General features: G+C 36.7%; 1 protein-coding gene across 6 annotated transcripts in view; it reads right to left on the bottom strand.

The window, feature by feature from the left end:
- The window catches only part of pcdh7b (protocadherin 7b), a 135157-nt gene that overhangs the window by 66266 nt on the left and 47906 nt on the right, over positions 1-20985 (bottom strand). For 3 of the 6 annotated variants that reach the window (XM_051114700.1, XM_051114703.1, XM_051114704.1), the window contains exon 2: positions 1257-1473. The exons of 2 other annotated variants lie outside the window; for them this stretch is intronic. In XM_051114700.1, the coding sequence (XP_050970657.1) occupies positions 1257-1473 (217 nt within the window). The remainder of the gene's footprint in view (positions 1-1256; positions 1474-20985) is intronic. One more of the 6 variants, XM_051114701.1, reaches the window with a different exon arrangement.

Here is a 20985-nt window from a genome sequence, read left to right as displayed (position 1 = left end):
TGTCTAAATGCAAAAGGCTTCAGGTCTTACGCAGCAAGTGGGCTAAAACAACTTCCCTTCCACCAAGCCTATTTAATCTACATTTAGGCCAATGTTCTTTCTGTGATAAAGTTAAAAATCAAATTTTTTAGCGGTTTAAAAAACTAACAACCATTTGTTAGGCTTTTGACCTTTGACCTTTTACAAACCATGAGGTTTTAGTCTCATATGTCTGATCTGAATGAGGTAACACAATACACATAACAAAATTTAGTGCTTTGGACCTGATAACTTGACTCTTAGAGAAACACTCGCTCCTGCTCTTCTAACATGTACTCTGATGAGCAAGCATTCCACAAGAAATGACACACCGAGCTCACACAACACGCACCTGTTGCTGATAAAGTATCAAATGTGGACAAGACAGCCCTTAATGTTCGACAACTGCTACCGAATACCGTCCCAACAGTGGCTCCATTGATAGAGACCCAACACTGGTTGGTTGGTCATTAACAATGGAGGTAACTGTTGACCACAGAGAGCTTCTACGGGGGATAGGTAACTCAGCCACAGTGAAACTAGATACATGCTCTTTCTGTTCAAGCCCTTTCACCTGTTAAACCCCTACAATTTAAAGAGTGCGATAGGCACAGCAGCTTATCAGACTGACAGTGATTACTGAAAAACCAAAATCACTCAAGCGAAAACTTGAAAATACGTTTTTGCAACTCACCACGGCAGAGTAAAAGTGAAGAAAATGATATTTGAATCTATTTATCTGGTACACAAGCAAAGCTCTTGTGAACTGATGTTTAGAAGATGAGTTATGTCTTCAATGAAGCAGCCTTGACCTCATCTGATTCTGTAAATAAAATGTAGTACGCTGCCTGCAGAGTTTTTAGGTTAACTAGTAGGCTATGCTATGTTAACCGACCTTTAGCTCTTATTGAGTAAACAGCAATATGAAAAAAAACGAACTGTGTGTATAAATTAAAAAAAAAGCATGCGAATACTTGTTAAGCCAGTCATACTAAACACTACAATCACAGTATCATACTTAGCGTGTAAGACTAACCTGGCATTTCCTGCCTATTCAGACCTTTCTATTCATATCTACGTATAACCCAGCATCTGTGAAACTGTAGTGTCAGCGTAGCTGTGTGTGAGTGTGTGGCCTTTTGTGAGAATTTCCCTATTTTGTTGACTGATGAGTATGTCTCTTTTTATTTAGCTGTTTAGCTTAACTCTGACTTATCTTTTTTTGTGTTTGCCCCTACCATTTTCCATATGCTCTGCCTCACCGACACTGCCATCGGGCGTAGTCCTCTCATAGGCGTCTTCGGGTAGAGGGAGGGCACCTAGTCTGGGGCCGGACGAGCTCTTGCTGCTGGGCGTCTCCGACTCCTCCAGGCCACTGTCGTAGCAGCTCTGCAGCGAGCCCTGGTGCGGGTCCTGTGGCTGGCTCACCACCGAGAAGGTCACTCGGCGGAACGGCTACAAGAGAAGAGATTGCTGGGGGTCACTGGACTGAAGAGGTCGAAGAAGAGGGGTTGATGGGTAGATTTTTTGGTGGGATAATTCTCAGTTAAAGTACCTTGCCGTAGCTCTAGTCAGGTTAGCGCACTGCGCTACATGCTACAAAATGACACAAACAGCAACTGGATTAATGGCTCTCTCTCTAAGTAGTAAAGCATGTAGCTTGAAAGCTGGGCAAAGAAAAGCTAAAAAATAAACAAAACAATACTAATGAGCTGCACAGCACTTGTTTAATGGATTCTCACACGAACAAAAAATGGTAGGATAGTACGTTTAATGCCCACAGGAGTAAGTACAGATGCCACGCTTGGCATTGTGGTTTAAATATAGCGGCGGAGGTCTGAAGGACGTCAAAGTCTCCTTGTGTGGTTTACTTTATAGCAAAAACAGGACAAGAGGAGCAAGTATGGTCCCGATGGGAGATAGAATGGAACACATGGCTACAGGCTAATAAACAAGCGCATGGATCCGCACACACATTTTTCAAAGTAACTAAAGAACAAATAGGTGAAAGGATGCACACAGGAGTAATAAACTGGTACACGGAGGCTCGTGCGAATTTGTGCTCTGCGCTCGCAACCTTTGATTTTCATTTCCTCTTCCTCTCGGCTTGTCTCAATTGAGGAATGGCACAAAAGACAGCACAATCGGAGGAGATGACTGACAGAGGGCCGGGAAGGGAGACAAATTCTTTCGGATTGTGCTGAGATCCAGCAAAAAAGAGAGCAGGGAGACAAATTAAACTAGGAAGGACATGAAGTCTACTTGATATGCTTCATTTCAATCAAGCGATGAACTATTTTTGTACTTTCTCGTATTTTCTTGTTATCAAAGCGAAACGTCTCGCTACAGTGGTATACTGACACCCTTTAGGACTTTTTTAATAAGAAAATGAATTTGTTGTCCTGATTTAACTGCTCCAGTAGAGGAAGGCTGGGTTAAACAAGAAGACGACTTTTTGTCCTTCATATCCCACTGAAATACACTGAGATAAGGGATACATATGGGCTCTGAGCTAAATGAGTGGCTGGAAGAGCGAGAGAAAATGAGAGCATGAGAGAAAGAGAGAGAGGGAGAGAGCTGAAAGGTGGAAATTAAATTTTGATAATTTAACTAGCATTGGAGCCTTGTAATTAAACCATTGACTCTTCCTGTCTGGGTAAGTGAAAGCAGAGGGAAAAAAGAGGAGAAGACAATGGAGGAGAAGTGATCCCTCCACCCTCCCATCATTCTTTCTGTGTCTCACTCTCCAGCCTATTACTTACTCAAATTATCCTACACTGATCATTGATGCTGTTTAGTCTGTGTGTGCTGCCTGTTGAAACACAATTCAACACATCTCAACAGAATGAAAACCTGTTATTGTTTATGACGGTCATGACAGATGCAGAACATTTTTTCTTAATTATAAATAAATTAATTAAATTTAAATTTAATGAAATATTTGTTAAACAAAACCGCAATATTATGTTAACTTCAACCAAGGCAAAAGAAGCTAAACTTCAAAAAAGAACAAAACATATACATATGTGGTATGCAAAAGCTTGGGAACCCCTTGCAGGATCTTTGAAAATGTTAATAATTTTAACAAAATAAGAGAGATTATGCAAAATGCATGTTATTATTTTTTTATTTTTTTATTTAGTACTGTCTTGAGTAAGTAAACTGTGTGTGGTTACCTGGATGATCTATGACTGTTTTTTTGTTTTTTTTTGTGTGTGTGATGGTTGTTTATGAGTCTTGTGTGTTTTTTTTTTTTTTGTTTTTTTTTTCTGAACAGTTAAACTGAGCACTGTTCTTCAGAAAAATCCTCCAGGTCCTGCAGATTCTTCAGTTTTCCAGCATATTTTGCTTATTTGAACCCTTTACAGCAGTGACTGTATGATTTTGAGATCCATCTTTTCACAGAGAGGACATTTTAGGGACTCAAACACAACTATTAAAAAAGGTTCAAACATTCACTGATGCTCCAGAAGGAAACACGATGAATTAAGAGCCGGGGGGTGAAAACGTTTTGAATTCGAAGCTTAAGGTAAATTGTACTTAATTTGTTTTGCGGGAAACATGCAAGTATCTTCTGTTGCTTCCGGAGGGCAGTACTAAATGGAAATATATATATTTGGACATCTTCATCCTGTTCAAAAGTTTTCACCCTCCGGTGAAATATGCAAAAGACGCTGGAAAACTGAAGAATTCATTAACAACCATCACAAAAAAAAAAACAAAACAAAACAAAAAAAAACCTCATAGAGCATCCTGGTAACCACACAAAGTATTAAGAACCAAGGTTTCCCAAACTTTTGAAGGGGGTTATTTTAATACTTTCAGCTATTTTTTGGTCTTGTGGACTATATGTAAACATATTTTATGTAAAATATCTTACTCAGGACAGTACTAAACAAAAAATAACATACATTTGGTATGATCTCCCTTATTTATTTAAAATTATTCACAGATTCTGCTAGGGGTTTTCAAACTTTTGCATACCACTGTACTGTATCAAATTTAAATTATAGATAGATCATGCTTAAATTATAACATTTAGTTTTATACAATATGTAACAGCCCTCCACAAAAGGAACTGGTCTGAAAAAGGTTACAGTCCTCGACTCTAAACAAATATAAACACCAACCAAAAAAGCTATAGCTTTTTTCTCTAACCGCAGTGCAAAGTTCGACTGATGTATTAAATAGACACTAACAAAGCAGCAGCGTCTCTAAGTGTTTGCCTCTGGCCTTCTCCCCGCTGCCCCACTTCCTGTCACTGCACATTTTCAGGAATATTAAACAAGATGGAGCACCATCATTCACTCCTCTTTTTCTTTCCAACTCGCTGCCTTTCAGACTGAGTGGCCTAACACTCATCATTACTCCAAATTGTCCCTTTAATTTGACACGTCGCCATAATCTTGGCATTTGTATTCTGTCAGGTTAGTAGGGCCTGCCTTTCAATGTAAAGAGTGCACACACACCCACACCAGCACACACACAAATGGACGTTCAGCGTCTCTGCATTTATAATGAACATGCATATGCACATATCCATGTGTCGTTCGTCATTCTTTAACATGACCTTGAACAAAATCTCTCTAATGTGAGAGATGAGAGAGTCTGCCATCCACTGCTGACCAAAAAACTCGCTGTGTCATCATACAGTAACCAATACTTAAAATATTCAAATAACATTAAAGAAGCCACTTGCACGCATTTGGCATTCATTCTTATGCTGCATTAATTAATTTATTTATTTCCCTCATTTCACTGGCTAATGTAGAAATCTTGGCAATAAATCATGTTTCCATGTAATTACAATCAACATTCAACAAATGAATTGAAATAAATATTCATGGGCTAAAAATTTCACTTTGGATAGTCAAACATTTGTTGCATAATTAAATAGAAGCCCACAGGGGGTCTCGCTATTGCACTGAAATAACGGATCAAAATGATGTTTATGTATCAAAGCTCCATTCTCTCTCTCTCTACCTCCAAAATGAAATGGCTGCCTCTGCAGCTAAGTGTGACAGCAATCAAAGTCCCACGCTGAAGAGTTGAGGCTTAAATTACCCACAAATGAACTGAACTTTAGATAAATTGGTAGAGTGTGGCATTATGCTTGGTGCAAATGCAATTTTCAAATATAAGAGTCAATGAATGTCATGCATGAAGAATGGCGAGATGGGAAAGTGGTTGGCCGTGCAAAGATAGATAGATTGGTTTATTGATGGAGCATTGATTGGCTGGGCTTCCCTACCGTGGAAGCAGCTTTATGAAGGACGGATTTAATTAAATAGTGCACATACAAATGTATGTTCATCCTTTTGTGCCAGTCCTAGTCATCCTATGCAGGTTGAAAGGCTGTAAGACCCCCTGATGAGATGCACATGGCTTTCATTTCTGCTGTACACGTACCCTTTGTCACCTTCTTTGCAAAAAAAAAAAAAAAAAAAAAGGGAGGTCAGGTTCTGTCCATGTATGATCGCTAGTTGCTTAACTGCAAAATGTGTCCCTATTTACCTGAATTTACTCTCTCTATATATTTCTTATTAGCAGTGCAGTCTATTGCTTGTGTATAATTAATATGATAAATGAAGAGAAAGATATGAGGCAATACATGCTAAATATTAAACGTGCAGTGATGGAAACTGAAGTGCTATTCAAATGCAATGCAACTAGAATACCTGTAATTTTAGGGGGGTTCATCAGCGTAGGTGGAAATACTGTTTTAAAAAATCCAGCAGAATACCCAGTGGATTTGCATTCATTTCAAAAGTAACTCTATTCTGTAAACAAGCTCATTTTCTGTCTCTTTCTCCTTTTTTTGAAGAAAGTATGTGCGTGTTTGCGTATCTTGGGTGTATGTGGGTAGTGGAAGTGACCTATATCCATGAACCATGAAGAACAGTGGTTTAGCCAAAAACACAGACTCTAAAGCCTCCTGTGTCTTTCTGCAATCAAGCAGACAAGAGAGGAAAGGAGAAGATGAAATGAAGGAAGAGGCGAAATAACACTGGATGAGATTTAAAAAAAAAAAAAAAAAAAACAAGCAACGTGTGTGGTTAGTGTGGTGGATGTGCTTGATGTAGTTAATATCATAAAGAAGAACATTAATCAGTCATTGGTGTCTAGACGTGATGGCCTTGTGTTGGAACTTGTAATTAACCTCTGTTCAAATTTTCATAAGCACCCCGAGGGTGAACCACAGCCTGCTATCTGATCAAGCCGCCACTGTACAAAACAGCCCAAGGGTAACGCTACTGTAGGTCAACATAACCTGTAAATCAGCTCTAGAATGAGCTTCAGGTTGTTTAGACTCAAATTCTCATAGTTAGGTTGAATGCATAACCAAAAACAAGCCTACCACAAGTGAGAGATAATCATTTAAATGTTCTGATCTGGAAATAACACAGGAAGAATGTGATGTTAAGAAGTCTGAACAAAAGCTGATCCAGTTTTTATTCCAATTCTACATTAAGTTAGGGATTATGTATATATACGAAAAAACAAAATAGAACATTAATCTTGGGGTGTAAAAAATGTTCATGACTAAGCTACAGATCTCTTGATCCTGATAAATATACCTGTTGAAACATATTTTCCATGCACCTAATTTCCCACACCCAAATGGAAACTTTCCCAGTAAAGTCAGTTATGTATTTGCAACAGTCAAATGTGCAAACAGTCAACAGTTCAAAAGCGTTTTTTTTTTTTTTTTTTTTTTTTTTTTCCCATGATAATAAATTTATATAAATGATTACACTGTAAAATGCAGTAACCTGCGATTATCACCTCAATGATCTTTTTTAGTTATTCATTTAGATTTATTAGTGTAATGTAATATAAGATGATTCAGTGGTGTTAAATAAGTTTTAAAAGACATGTTACCACATGAAAAACATGTTAGGTTAAAAAAAAATAGCATCTAGATTAACTGGTTATGAATTAATATAATTGTAAACAAACTACATTATAGGTTACACTAACAATATTTATTTTAATTGGTCAAATCCAAAGGCTACCCTTAAGCTAACAATTTTAGGTTGACAAATTATATAAAATGGCATCTGTGTACAAACATTTTTCCGATTTTTTCCAAATCTTGATAAGATGAAAAGGCATTCTTGCTAAGCACTAAGCCTCTCAAGTCTAAAAGGAAGCACAACACGTTAAGAAAGGAATGTGTCTGTGTGTTTAAAAGACTAACAGAGCCCCTGGTGAGGAGGTCAGGGAGTTTTGTTTATCCTGGAGCTTGGGGAGGCTCAGGTGTCTGCTTTGTCTTAAGGGATGACTGGCGCTGGTCAAGCTTCATTTCTCTTCAGCCTTCCTGCCTATGAGGACCTCCAGATGGGCTCTGGACCTCCTGAGACCTACTGGAGTTAAGCCAGGTCTGAGGTCTCTCTGGCAAGGCATATATCAACACACCTCACTGCAGGCGCTGAAAACTTCCAGGGCAGATTTTACCACTGGACCACTTCCCTCAGCAGAGTGCACTTTTGATATCTTACCCAAGACTGTTGTGTTTCAGTCGACCGGTCTGACTCTAAGGGACCCGTGAACACATTCAAACCGAGCCACAGCAAACATTAAACAGTTTGGCCACTTTTGAGGCCCACCTTTGATTGCAGTCCACAAGTCTACAGCTTTATACGAGGGGCTCTTTAATCACTTTTAGCCCATCAACTGCCCTCTTCTTGGACAAGCCTCAAGCTTAACTGATCAGCACTTCAAGAGTATTATTTTACAAAGAAATATAAAGCACTCAGACACTGAAAAAAAAAAAAAAAAAAAACACATTTTATTTTTCTTTTCTTATCCTTTTCGTCTGAAGTTTTTGAGATAAAACCTTCACAGTACATCTTGGTGAACGTCAGCTGGCTGCCTTTGAATGTAATCCTTTTCGAAGGCACTGAGGCATAGATATCTCACCTGGCCTGATCATTCATTCATTCGTCTATCCATTTTTTCTTGTCATCCACTCCACCTCACTCTCGGCAATGGCATAGTGATGCATCGCTTCTTGTCGTTCCAGTCCATTTCCTCTCAGGCCAACTTCGCCTTTCCACATGCCAAGTGTTCCAGATGTTCGTGGCTTTGCCAAACAAAACACTGAGGATGTTAGTCACTGTAGTGAAATTAGCCGCCCTTGTTTATCAGCGTTCATACATTCTTAATCAAGCAGGCAGCATTTATATGTGGAGCAGAGAGCCTGCCGTTCATCACAACTTCACTTGATTCTTGAATTTTCTTTTATATATCCGCAAAGAAAGCACTGTTTCAGTGCGCCTTTTTAAAATTTAATTTTGCTCTTGTTCTAGTTGAAAATCGAGGAGCGGTGCTGCCTCGGTTTCTTTAAGCCTCCTCAGGTACATCTTATTCCTGGTTTTATGATTGTGGTATCCTAAAACTCTATAAAACTCTGTTATGTTGTTCCCAAAAGTCAGATTATTCTCATATTGTCCTCATTTGAAGGAAGGATGGGTTGCATTCTGCATGAATGCTTGGAAATGCGTAGGAAATATTTTTGGTCGATGGACCTGCCAGTTAAAATAACCTTTCCTTACTCCACCTTTACACACGCCTTATCGTTCCTATTAACATTTCAGAACTCGCATTAACATTCCTGACGAGAACTGAAAAGATGAAGGGAAAGGAGCACAGACAGATGGGAACCTCAAAACATTTCTTTCTGCTCTTTTCTTAAAATCCTAGCTAAACTTTTAATTGCTCTTTAAGCTGTGGATTAAGCCAGAACATATTCCGAAGGGATGACGTGACGGCTTCAAAAGCTTAGCCAACCTCTGACCTTCACTCCATGAGAAGGAACAATACCTCCAGGGTGTTGCTTCACACTCCAGATCCCAAACATACTTCTTTCATGTTTATTTTTAGAGTGTTTAATGATAAATAAACACCACACGCCGGCACATTTTGTCTCGATTCATGACGCTACGCAAATAATGGATTTTGGATGCATTGTGTGCTTTTTGTTTTGGATCTAAATTCGAAATGTGTTGTTCTCCCTATCATGTTTTTTTAATCTTGTCCCCAATATTTCTCTCTGTCAGGAGTGAAAGGGATATGCAGTTTCCTGTTCTGGTGCCGAATATCTAACCTCATCGGGGCAAATCCATTATCATCGCAAGCTGAAATGGATTACGGTCTCAGGTATCCATCAAACTTACAAAAATGCTTTCAGGTGCCTTTCCTAACAGGATAATGTAGGAAAGTTGAACTCCATTTCAACTTCGAAACGCACACACAAACAAACAAGCGCACGCTCATCTAACCCACGGACAGTCTGGCTTTGACTTGCGTGATCATGTTACAAACAATTTCAGACGATCTCCTTCAGCTCAAAGGACACTATCTTCACCCTTCTTGTGTGTCCCCACATCCGTCAATCATCGGCCAATGACACTGCGCTACAAGCAGCGTGCGGGACTCACTGAGACTGCGAGCAGTCAATCTGACAACTGACCCACTAATGTCACTAAGTGACAGGCGTAATCGCCACAGCTATGGTAGTCAGGGGTGACAGAGGCCTAAGAGTCAGCGAAAGCGCAGGCTGTAAACAACCTGAGGGCGGACGGGATATCGTAACTCGGACCATGTGGTTTCCCGGCGTAGAGGGAGCGTCGTCTCTCCTGAGCAAATATCTGGCAGCGTAATAAAAAATTCCACACAGTCTGAGGAGAGAAATGACAAAACAGTGTATGTGTTCACACCTCAGCTGGATTATGATTGACACATGACTGCTCTAACAAAGCACAGAGTGCTGTTCCCTGGCAGGCCGCATTATCTACATCATAAGCACTAGTCTATTAAATACATCTGCAAACAGTGAAGCTGTCAAGATGGAAAATAATACATTACAGTGATACATCTTTTAGCATTTTAGGGATTGTGAAAAATGTGCCGTTTCAGAGAAAATATTTAACCTGCCGAGTGGAAATGTGAGCAGGAAGAGGAAGTAACTGAGACGACACCATGGACGACTACAGCATAGCTGGTGTTATAGACAAGAAACAAGGATTTAATTAAAGAGAGCAACATTTATAGCCCTATTCAGGGCTTAGGGAAATTTGTTTCACAAACGTTCTTTGTCATTCTAATCCTGTCTAAAAACAGGTATGTGGTGTTCTCACATGACCTTGATCATGGAATTATGAAACAAATTATCTAGAGTTTTTCGGCAAAGTCAAGATACCTTTGAGAAATCTGTTCTGATCATTTATTTGAATAAACCATGACTAAATGAATGTTTCTTGTTGCACTGGCTGGTGTTCATAGAATGTTCATAAAATAAGAATTCATTTGTGACCATGGACCACAAAACCAGTCAAAAGGGTCTTTTTTTTAACTGAATTAATAAGCTGTATTGATGTATGGTTTGTTAGAATAGGACAATATTTGGCCTACAATATTTAACTAATTGAAAACCTAAAATCTGAGGGTGCAAAAAAATCTAAATATTGAGAAAATCACCTTTAAAGTTGTCCAAATGAAGTTCTTAGCAATGCAAAATACTAATCAAAAATTAAGTTTTGATATATTTACAGTAGGAAATTTACAAAACATCTTCATTGAACATGATTTTTACTTAATATCCCAATGACTGGGATCATTTTGACCGATACAATGCATTGTTGGCTATTGCTACAAATATACCCGTGCTACATATGACCCAGGGTCACATTTAATAAGGTGAGTCAATCATGGACTGCCCAGAACAACCACTGGATTAGATCAGGTAAGAACTAATAAGACTGTCACCTAAATTGTCACCTTACAATGTTACAAAAAGATTTCTATTTCAAATAATTCTGATCTTTTGAACTTTAGATTCATCACATTTCAGTGTATCATTAAATGCATCTCAGTTTTCACAAAAAAAATAAAAAAATAAAATAATTTATTAACAATAACAATAACAATATTTATTAATAACAATTTCAACACTGACAAAAAGCTCCAAATTAGCATATTAAAATTATTTTTGAAGGATCATGTGACACTGAAGATCGGAGTAATGGATGCAGAAAATTCAGTGTTGCCATATAGGAATAAATTATATTTTACAAAATAAATTAAATAGACAGGTATTACAGTTATTAACTGTACAGTTATAGTATAACATACATTTCGTATTGTAATAGTATGTCACAGTATTACTATTATAAATAAACAAATAAATAAATAAACAAATAACCCTGAACAGCCTCATACTGTTGAACAGTAGTATACGTTTATTTTAATGGGTTTTCCTCCATTAATAACCGTATCCCAAATGTTTTTTATAAAACTAATCTTGTCTGAATAGCACTCATGACTGCCAGTTTAGTTACAATAATTTATAATAGTCGTGATAGTACATTACATCATCATCTATGAACAATTTAGCAGATTAAGATAAACATGCAATGTTTCATACTCTTTTTTTTTTTTTTTTTTTTTTCATTCTCTAGATGGTTTAAACGAGCAGTAAATGTATGTCATTAACAAGATGACTATCCAAATAAACTAATTTGGCTTTCAAATCTCTGCTGCACATATTTTTTTCTTCTGTTGTGTGTCCTTGTATTGTTCTTTTGTTCTCATGGTGCTAAACAAACAAACACATTTAGTGTCCTGGCTTCCTAAAAGAATACACAATAATGTGTAAAGACAGACTGATATGGTGAGAAAAAAGAGTGAGCGAGAGGAAGCTTGGCATGCTAATACGATTTAATTCTACTCTTAAAATCCAACTTTTACCAAACACAAACCCCTTAAAGGATGTTTTCTCAAATATATCTAATTTCACTGTCCCCCAGTTACACACATTACCGCATGCACACATATGTTTTACGTTTTTCTAAACTGTTTTATTTTCTTTCCTTTACCTTTTTTCATTCACTTCATTTCCTGTGTAACAGAGGACCTTTCGGTGGACTGGAGCAAAAGAAGGCGTTTATCATGAATAAATCAATGTCAATGTGACAGAAAAGCAAAACTCCATTTCCGGGGGCTGTGGACACATTACTCAAAACATCCCTGCCGTGTCACCCTCAAACATACACACATACATACGCTCGCACGTTGTCATTGCCACGTCCTTCATCAATAGACTCACTCCCCTGTTTAGATAGAACGGGCCATTTGTGAGTCTCAGCCCAGGTCCAGAAGACAATTATGATAGCTGCGATTAAGAAAACAATTATTCCAGAGAAGTAATTATCCTCTAATGTCTGAACAAACAGAAGCAGAGAGCGAGAGAGGAAAAGAAAGCGCCCAGGGCCATGTGAGATTAGCCTGGTGTTCACACTGTGATGGCCATTACATACAGGGGTGGTGAAGAGCTGATCAAACTACTGATGCTACAATATAATACACACACATTCACACTCACGCTCAAATAAAAATGGCCTACACACACGGCTGTTCCCACACAATTACTTTTTTTGCAAAAGCATGCATATATTTATAACAAACACCTCGGAAGTGCTATATTCTGTCCTTGCTGTTAATTTCAATTGTCACATTTCAAAAAAATAAAATAAAATACAATAAAAATTGCGTTTTTAAATAAAACAGATGCAGTGGGAAAGAAATCCCAGCGCTCCAGAAATTAAATACGATTATTTCAGTAAATGTTAAAAGAAAAAGAAATAGAAGAAAAACTGAATAAATAATGATAATAAATGAAATAAAATAAAAAAACAAGATGAAAGGATGCTATCGACAGTTGCTCAGTTGTTTTGCACACGAGTGAATTGGAACAAACACAAAAATGTATCTGGGTTTGGCTCTTGTCCAGACAAATCCTATGAGTTTTACTTTGGCCCTGAGGCAAATTGAAAAACATAACAAAAAAATAATATCATTTGAGAGCTAGTGGTGAAGTACCTCCTTTTTACGGACAAGGTCAATTTTCTCTATGAGCTGTAATGAGAGATTGTCTCTTTCTACAGTCAACAGACTTCATACATGCAATGCAGATTAACTGAAGGTGAAGTGTTTTTTATTCTATCTTAAGATGTTCTTTTATTAAAGTTGAATGTGTGGAGACACAAGTATAATTAAGCCATTTGAAGGTTGATTTCCAAAACAGTGTAAACATTATAATCTCTGTCAACTACTAGCTCAACCAATGGCATGAGATTGGAGGCAGGACCAGTGAGTGCCAACCAATGCAAGACAGGGAGCGTTTTAGATAACTTATTTGGAAACATTTATTTGTCTTTCTTTCTTTATTTCTTTCTTTCTTTCTGCTTTTGGACTGATTTTGAGTTAATTTAGTGATTTTGTTTTCTTTTTGTTGTATTCTGGGAATGTTAAACTGATTGTATTGTTTCTGATTTTGTTTTAAAGCAATAAAGAGGTTTTTAGACCCTCCTTTCTTTCTTTCTTTCTTTCTTTCTTTCTTTCTTTCTTTCCTCTTTTGGGCTGATCGTGAGTTTTTTGTTAAGAAAGTAGTGATTTTGTTTTCTTTTTGTTGCATTTTGGAAATGTTGAACTGATTGTATTGTGTGTGTGTGTGTGTGTTTTTTTAAAGCAATAAAGAGGTTTCATGACCCTCTTTCTTTCTTTCTTTTTTTTGGGCTGATGTTGAATTAATTTAGTAATTTTGTTTTATTTTATGTTGTACTTTGGAAATGTTAAACTGATTTGTATTGGGGTTTTTGTTTGTTTTTTTTTTTTGTTGTTGTTTTTTTGTTTTGTTTAAAAACAGAAGTTTTTGGACCCTCTTTCTTTCTTTCTTTCTTTCTTTCTTTCTTTCTTTCTTTCTTTCTTTCTTTCTCTCTTTCTTTCTTTATTCATTTCTCAATTTTGCTTTGTTATATGTGAAGTAGAATAACAGATTATTCTAAAAAAGGTAACACGTTACCATAAGGTTCCATTTGTTAACATTAGTTAACTACATGCGTCAACATAAACTAAAAATGACAAAAACTTGATTTCAGCATTTACTAATACATTATTAAAATCAAAAGATGTATCTATTAATGCAACTTAATGGAGCTGAGCTAACAAGGACTAACAATGAACAGCTGCATTTTTAATAATTAACGTTAGCACAGAATAATACATTTCATAACAATGTATTGTTCACTGTTAATATTAGTTAATACATTAAATATGGTTAACAAATGTATTTTTTTTTCATGTATGTCCTACAGAAACATTAAAACAAATTCCTATTTATATTTTTTCTTCTTATATTGCATTTTTTTTTTTTTTTTTTTTTGTTATGCTATATATGCATATTAATAATATATTATGGCCATTTTTTTCTAAAATTTAGTTTTTAATGAAGAATTTGTTGACTGTATCTAACCAAAAATATTGTTGAAAATTAGTTTTTAGTAAATACAGTATTTATTATTGATTCCATTTATTTTCATGACATTTTTTCCCCGTCCTCCCTCTTTCTGCATTGACTGTATGGCTGGCAAGTAATAAAGAATCTCTGGTATCGCAGAGATGGCGGGTGTAAGTGAGGCTTCAGACGGCTGGAGCTTCTTTCAACAATTTCACTGGCCACAAAGACACCAAAAATCTCATCTCCACCGCTCGCCTGTCTTGTTCCTTTCAAACAGGCATCTACGAGCTGGGCGAGATTTAGTTTCTCCAAAGATAGAAGGATAGCAGCTCCGCACATCAGCCTGCTTCAAAGGGAGGTGCTATCAGTCCCTGCCATCGCCATGGCAATGACGAAGATACCGATCCTAATCCCCATGTAAAAATGAAAACCCCCCGAGTGCCCGTGGGACTTCTTCGAGTACACTTCGCATCTCCGGCTCTCTCCCTCTTCTCAGTCTCTCTCCATTTGAGATCTAAGTCACTAAGATTAGAATGTACCTTAGCGAGCTCTCGTTTGCACTTTCGCTAATTGAAATATCGGGAGTGAACTTTTGTGTGGCTTTTTGTGTTGTTGCTCTTAGAGGAAGCTGTCATTTTGTACCGATGTGGGATCAGCCTCTCCTCTCTTGGTAAACAAGACACAAACAGGTAACTGGAAATCATACAGGGCGACTGGATTTGTTTGAGTGGTAAATGTGTGGCTTCCATGTTGTCACTCTGTTGGGTTGACTCAATAGCTCCTTGCCTGAGGGCTATGGAGAGTCAAACGTATTATTAGCAGCGTGAAAACATCCCTGGGGCCAGCTAAACAAATAAGACACACACGCGATCCTGGAAAGACGGGAGCAAGACAAATGACAGAAAGAGAGAATTTCTCGATGTATTCACAGTATTAAAGAAGGGTACAAACATGCCATTTTATAAGTTTAAGGTTAAAACACATGCGTCAGGTTCTTAGAAATGTACGCTATTCATTCTTGGTTTTTACATTAAAATATCTTTACATTATAAATCTTTACACTTTGAATTATTATTTCAACATAATTCCAATAATAATGTTTTCTTTTCTAGAATGTGATTATTAATTATCTTTTTTTCTTTCTTTCTTTTTTTTTTTCATTTTAAAATCAGGTCAATTGAAATAATAATTTAAAAGCTTTTTTTGGTGTAGGATTTACTTGTACAATTTTCAATCAAATTTTGCTAGTAACACACTGAGATAAACATGATTTCAAAGCAGAAGCACTAAAATAGCATTTAATTGTAAAACTCTGTTGTATTAACTGCTACTAGTAAAAAGTGTTTGTTACCTTGTTTGGTCACACTTTATTTTAAGGTTCGATTCTTGCTATTAATAAACCATTAACTACAACTTTTGCCTCAATAAACTCCTAATTTGCTACTTATTAATAGTAAGGTAGTTGTTAAGTTTAGGTATTGGGTAAAGATTAGGGATGTAGAAAATGGTCATGCAGAATAAATGCTTTAAATGTACTAGCCAATATGTTATTAACAGGCATGCTAATAAGCAACTAGTTAATAGTAAGAATTGGCCCCTATAGTACTGTACTGTTAAGATGAATTATTTAGTTAGTTATTCAATTCAAATTTATACGGTAACACCTTAAAATAAAGTCCATTAGTTAACATTAGTTAACTACATTAGTTCTTCATTAGTACTTCAACATTTATTAATCACGGTTAATGTTAATTTCAGCATTTACTAATGCATTATTAAAATCACAAATTGTGTTTGTCAACATCAGTTAATGCACTGTGAACTTGAACAACGAACAACTGTATTTTTATTAACTAACATTAACAAAGATTAATAGTGTAATAAATGTATTGTACCGATAACACTTTAGACGATGGAACACTTATTCACTATTAACTACGACTTTTCCCTCAATAAAGTGCTAATTTGCTGCTCATTAATAGTTAGTAAGGTAGTTGTTAAGTTTAGGTATTTGGTAGGATTAGGGATGTAGAATAACGTCATGTATAATAAGGAAATAATATGTGCTTAATTAGTACTAATAAATGGCTAATATTCTAGTAATGTGCATGCTAATAAGCAACTGGTTAAGAAATTATAAAATAAAGTGTTACCGTGTTACCTTAAACAACAGTTCTTTCTGGTTCTTGAATCTGATTGGCCGAGAGGAGTGCAATATTCTAGTGATATCGGAACTCCAAAAGTTTCAGCGTTTGTATAATTTTATCTGGCTGTTTTTGGAGATTGATAATTGGATTTTATATTATTTATTTATTTTCTTTTATATTTTTCACACTGTTTTTTCTCAGTTTGAAAACTGCCCTTGAACATTCCACTCTACAAACACATAAATGCAGGGTAGTGTTCATTCAGTGGCTGAATCTAATTTCGGGCTTAGACCATAGCCAGCTGCTCTATAGACCACTGAGAGATCCAACAAGTTGACAGGTTAATAGGCTAATGGACGAGAACGGGCCAACTAGTTTATCAGAATTTATATTTCTTAATTAAAGAAGGTACCACACTATGAGGTAAACTGCTCTCGTGTGCGTATCGTGTTTTTTTTATGTACTCTACAGGTGTAAAACTGGCAAAAGTGTAATATTTCAATTAAGAAATTTGTAAAATGGCAAATGTTAATTAATAAATTATGGTTTAACGCGTTTCTTCAGGGAAGCAAATTGTACTATCCAAATCAATGCCTGGACATGTGAAAAATATGTGAGTAAACACATTTAATTGACCAATTGTGGTTTTAAAAAACGTGGCTTGCGTTCAGCTTGTGTTACAACACGCTTTGAACTTGACAAGCAGGTTTCTTTACCAAATCAAACGCGCCGACATTTACTCACACGCACATGCTTATCCTCTATTTCTTTGACAACACACATCAAGAGCAAAGACAGCACATGCTGCCCTTTTTAAATTACTATAATGAGGCATAGAATGGGGGTTAACACAGCAATGTTAATGCTACCCGTCACGACTCGCCTGAATATCAAAGAAAATGCACTCTCAAATCATATACATAGAAACCATACTAATGAAATTTAAATGGTGCTCTTCCAGTATTAAAACTGGCAAATAGCATATTTTTTATATTTAAATTTGCAACATGATCCATGTGAGTCTACCGACTAGAATCTGAATCAGATGTTATTGCTCGTACAAGGAATCTGGCTTGGCAGGAGTTGACATTGGATAGAAATTAGGTTTGAAAGATATGCCAGAAGTAGACAGCAGTCCTCAAATGCTTAAATATGAGGGGTGAAAAGGCCAATCATAACACAGAGTAACTATTATACACCGGATAATGATTTATCTGGCTTAACATACACATTCACACACATGTTAGGCCACTACCAGTAGGCCTAAACAGGTTTTATCAGTATTTTGTCTGCACAATATCCAAGATTCCATAACATCTTACATACAATAACAAAACCGGTGCCAGTGCATTTGGAATTCAGTTTCAAATATCATTCAAGATCACAGGTCTGGTTTATCTAAACATAACATCCCCATTGAAACATTGGTGTTATTGTTTATCAAATGAGCCTGTGAACTTTTTAAAATATTACCAGATCAGATATCAGCATGTTGGCTTGTGTGTAAATAATTGCTGACACGTTTACAGTACCTGTTCTCCATCACTGATTAAACTGAACAGTAAGACAGTCTGCGCATATTTAACTGGACCGGGCTGGATACCTCATGCCATCTGCTTTTTGTCCCCATGATAGAGAAGAGAGCACAGTTTATGCGTCGCAGTTATAAGAAAGTTATGCAGGCCGCTTCAGGCTCATTGTGGTTACGTGTAGCAATAAAAGGAATGATGTGTGTACAAACAGGTTTTCAATAAAAACCCCAACAAATTCAAATCACAGAGGTGCGTATAAATATACATAAAGGTGCTGTTTATAAAGTAGCCCAGAGCATTTGAATAATCTCAACTGACTGTGTCCAGACAAAAAACACTGCCAGGTTGCAGGTTTTCTTCGCTGGTTTAAACTCCACAGGATATGCAAACCAGACACCACCCGGTGGTTCCACAATCAGCTTATATCTGTCACAATATAAGCCAGTGGTTCACACAACTGGTGTGCTCCTAAAAGGGCACATACCTGTACAGACGCTGAATGAAGAAAATCAAGTAAGACTAATGAAACTAATGCAATCTGTCTACAACAGGGGTGCTCAACCCTGGTCTTGGAGATCAACCTTCCTGCAGAGTTCAGCTCCAACCCTGACCAAACACACCTGAACCAGCTAATTAGGATCTGAAGAAGCACTTGATAATTACAGACAGGTTTGATTAGAGTTGGAACTAAACTCTGCAGGAAGGTCGATCTCCAGGAACAGGGTTGGGCACCCCTGATCTACAAGATAGTATTCAATCAAAATTATTTTTTTTTACCTCCATACTTACGTATGTGCGTTTGCTATTCGGTAGAAATTCAAGCAGCATAGTTAAGTATTAAAGGGATTACTCATCCTCATGTTGTTCCAAACCTGTAAGACCTTTGTTTATCTTCGGAACACAAATTAAGATATTTTTAATGAAATCCGAGAGCTTTCTGACCCTGTGTAGACAGCAAAGCAACTGACACGTTCAAGGCCCAGAAAGTTAGTAAGGACATCGTTAAAATAGCCCATGTGACATCAATTGTTCAACCATAATTTTATTAAGCTACAAGAATACTTTTTGAGCGCAAAAAAGTTTGTCCTTACTACCTTTCTGGCCCTTGAACACGTGAGTTCCACTGCTGTCTATGCAGTGTCAGAAAGCTCTTGGATTTCATCAAAAATGTCTTAACTGGTGTTCTGAAGATGAACGAAGGTCTTACAGGTTTGGAATGACATGAGGGTGAGTAATTAAATGAGAAGTTCACTTTCAGAAGAAAAATGTACAGTTAATTTACTCACCCCCCTTGTCATCCAAGACGTTCATGTCTTTCTTTCTTCAGTTGTAAAGAAATGATGTTTTTTGAGGAAAACATTTCAGGATTTCTCTCCTTATAGTGGACTTTAGTGGTGCCAGTGAGTTTGAACTCCAAAATGCAGTTTAAATGCAGATTCGAAGGGCGATACCAACCAAGGAAGAAGGGTCTTACCTAGTGAAATGAATGGTTAGTTGTAAAAAAAAAAAAAAAAATACAACTTATATACTTTTTAACCTCAAATGCTCGTTTAGTCTAGCTTTGCGTGAACTCTTTGTATTCTGGTATGACAGTTAGGGTAGGTTTCTTCTCCAACTTCAAAATCATCCTACATTGCTGTTTTACCTTTTTTTGGAAAGGGCGTTTGATCTTCTCTGCACATTCACTTTGTAAACACTGGGTCATTACTTCTGCAGCGATTTTAAAGTTTAAAGGAGAAAATGAGATGGGAGTTTTTCGACCTACTCTAACTGTCTTAAACTGGAATACACAGTTCACGCAGAGCTAGACAAGACAAGCATTTGAGGTTAAAAAGTATATAAATTGTCAATTTGTTTAGACAATGAGCAATAGTTTCACTAGATAAGACCCTTCTTCTTCGGCTGGGATCATTTAGAGCCCTTTGAAGCTGCATTTAAACTGCATTTTGGAAGCTCAAGAGAACCATAGAAGACCACTATATGGAGAGAAATCCTGAAATGTTTTCCTCAAAAAATATAATTTCTTGTTGACTGAAGAAAGAAAGACATTAACATCCTGGATGACAAAGGGGTGAGTAAATTATCTGTAAAAGGTTTGTTCTGGAAGTGAACTTCAGAATTAAATTTTTTCAACAAAGTACCTCTTTAAGACTGTGAGCATATGCTTACGTTTTACTATATGCTACACTACACCATATTGTAGATTTTTATACACTCAACAAGTGTGCTGTATTTTTTACCTGTATCTATCCAGGCTGAATTTCTCAAAAACATTGTAAACCTAATGGCCTCTACAATCAATTTTGCTCACAGTGCTTTTGAGTAATGCAGCCCTGGCCAATATTAAAACTCTATATATAGAGTACTATTTTGTCTAAATAAATAAATAAATACATACATATATAAACACTTATTTTCAGATTTGCCAATTTGCTGCTGATTACATTTTAACAGTGCTATTAAATTATTAACTTCTTTAAACATTAACTTTATACAGTATGAGTATAGATGATGGCAAAAATAATCGAATATGATAAAAATAAAATAAAATTAGGGAGAATGTCCATGTACAATTACATATTGACTGACACCAATAAATGAAAATACATTTTTGTTTGATTTCAAGGACACTTCTGTTTGGTTTGTGCAATAAACTTTTGGTACTGTGTTAAATTACCACTTAAAATCTGGATCCTAAAGCAAAATCCATTATGAAGCAGCACTATAACCCATAACATTGGTCTGAGGGAGATATAAAGGGGCAGTGAGTCACTGGCTAATCTGCAGTGAGCGTGCTCACAACTGGATATGTCACTGGCTGGGGAACTCTCATATCTGCAGGTTATATTATGGGCTGCGGCAATTAAAAACCCAAATGGCAAACTCTCCGCTTCTCTTTTTACATTCATTTTACCTTTACCTTTAGCCTCTTCTTTGGTCCTGCACCACACACATACACACTCTCCTTTTTTTCAAAGGGAATTAACAA

This window comes from Labeo rohita, chromosome 7 (assembly GCF_022985175.1).
Source record: "Labeo rohita strain BAU-BD-2019 chromosome 7, IGBB_LRoh.1.0, whole genome shotgun sequence".
Lineage (NCBI taxonomy): Eukaryota > Metazoa > Chordata > Actinopteri > Cypriniformes > Cyprinidae > Labeo > Labeo rohita.
Note: the sequence above shows the minus strand (reverse complement) of the source record. Positions and strands in the feature narration are given on the sequence as shown.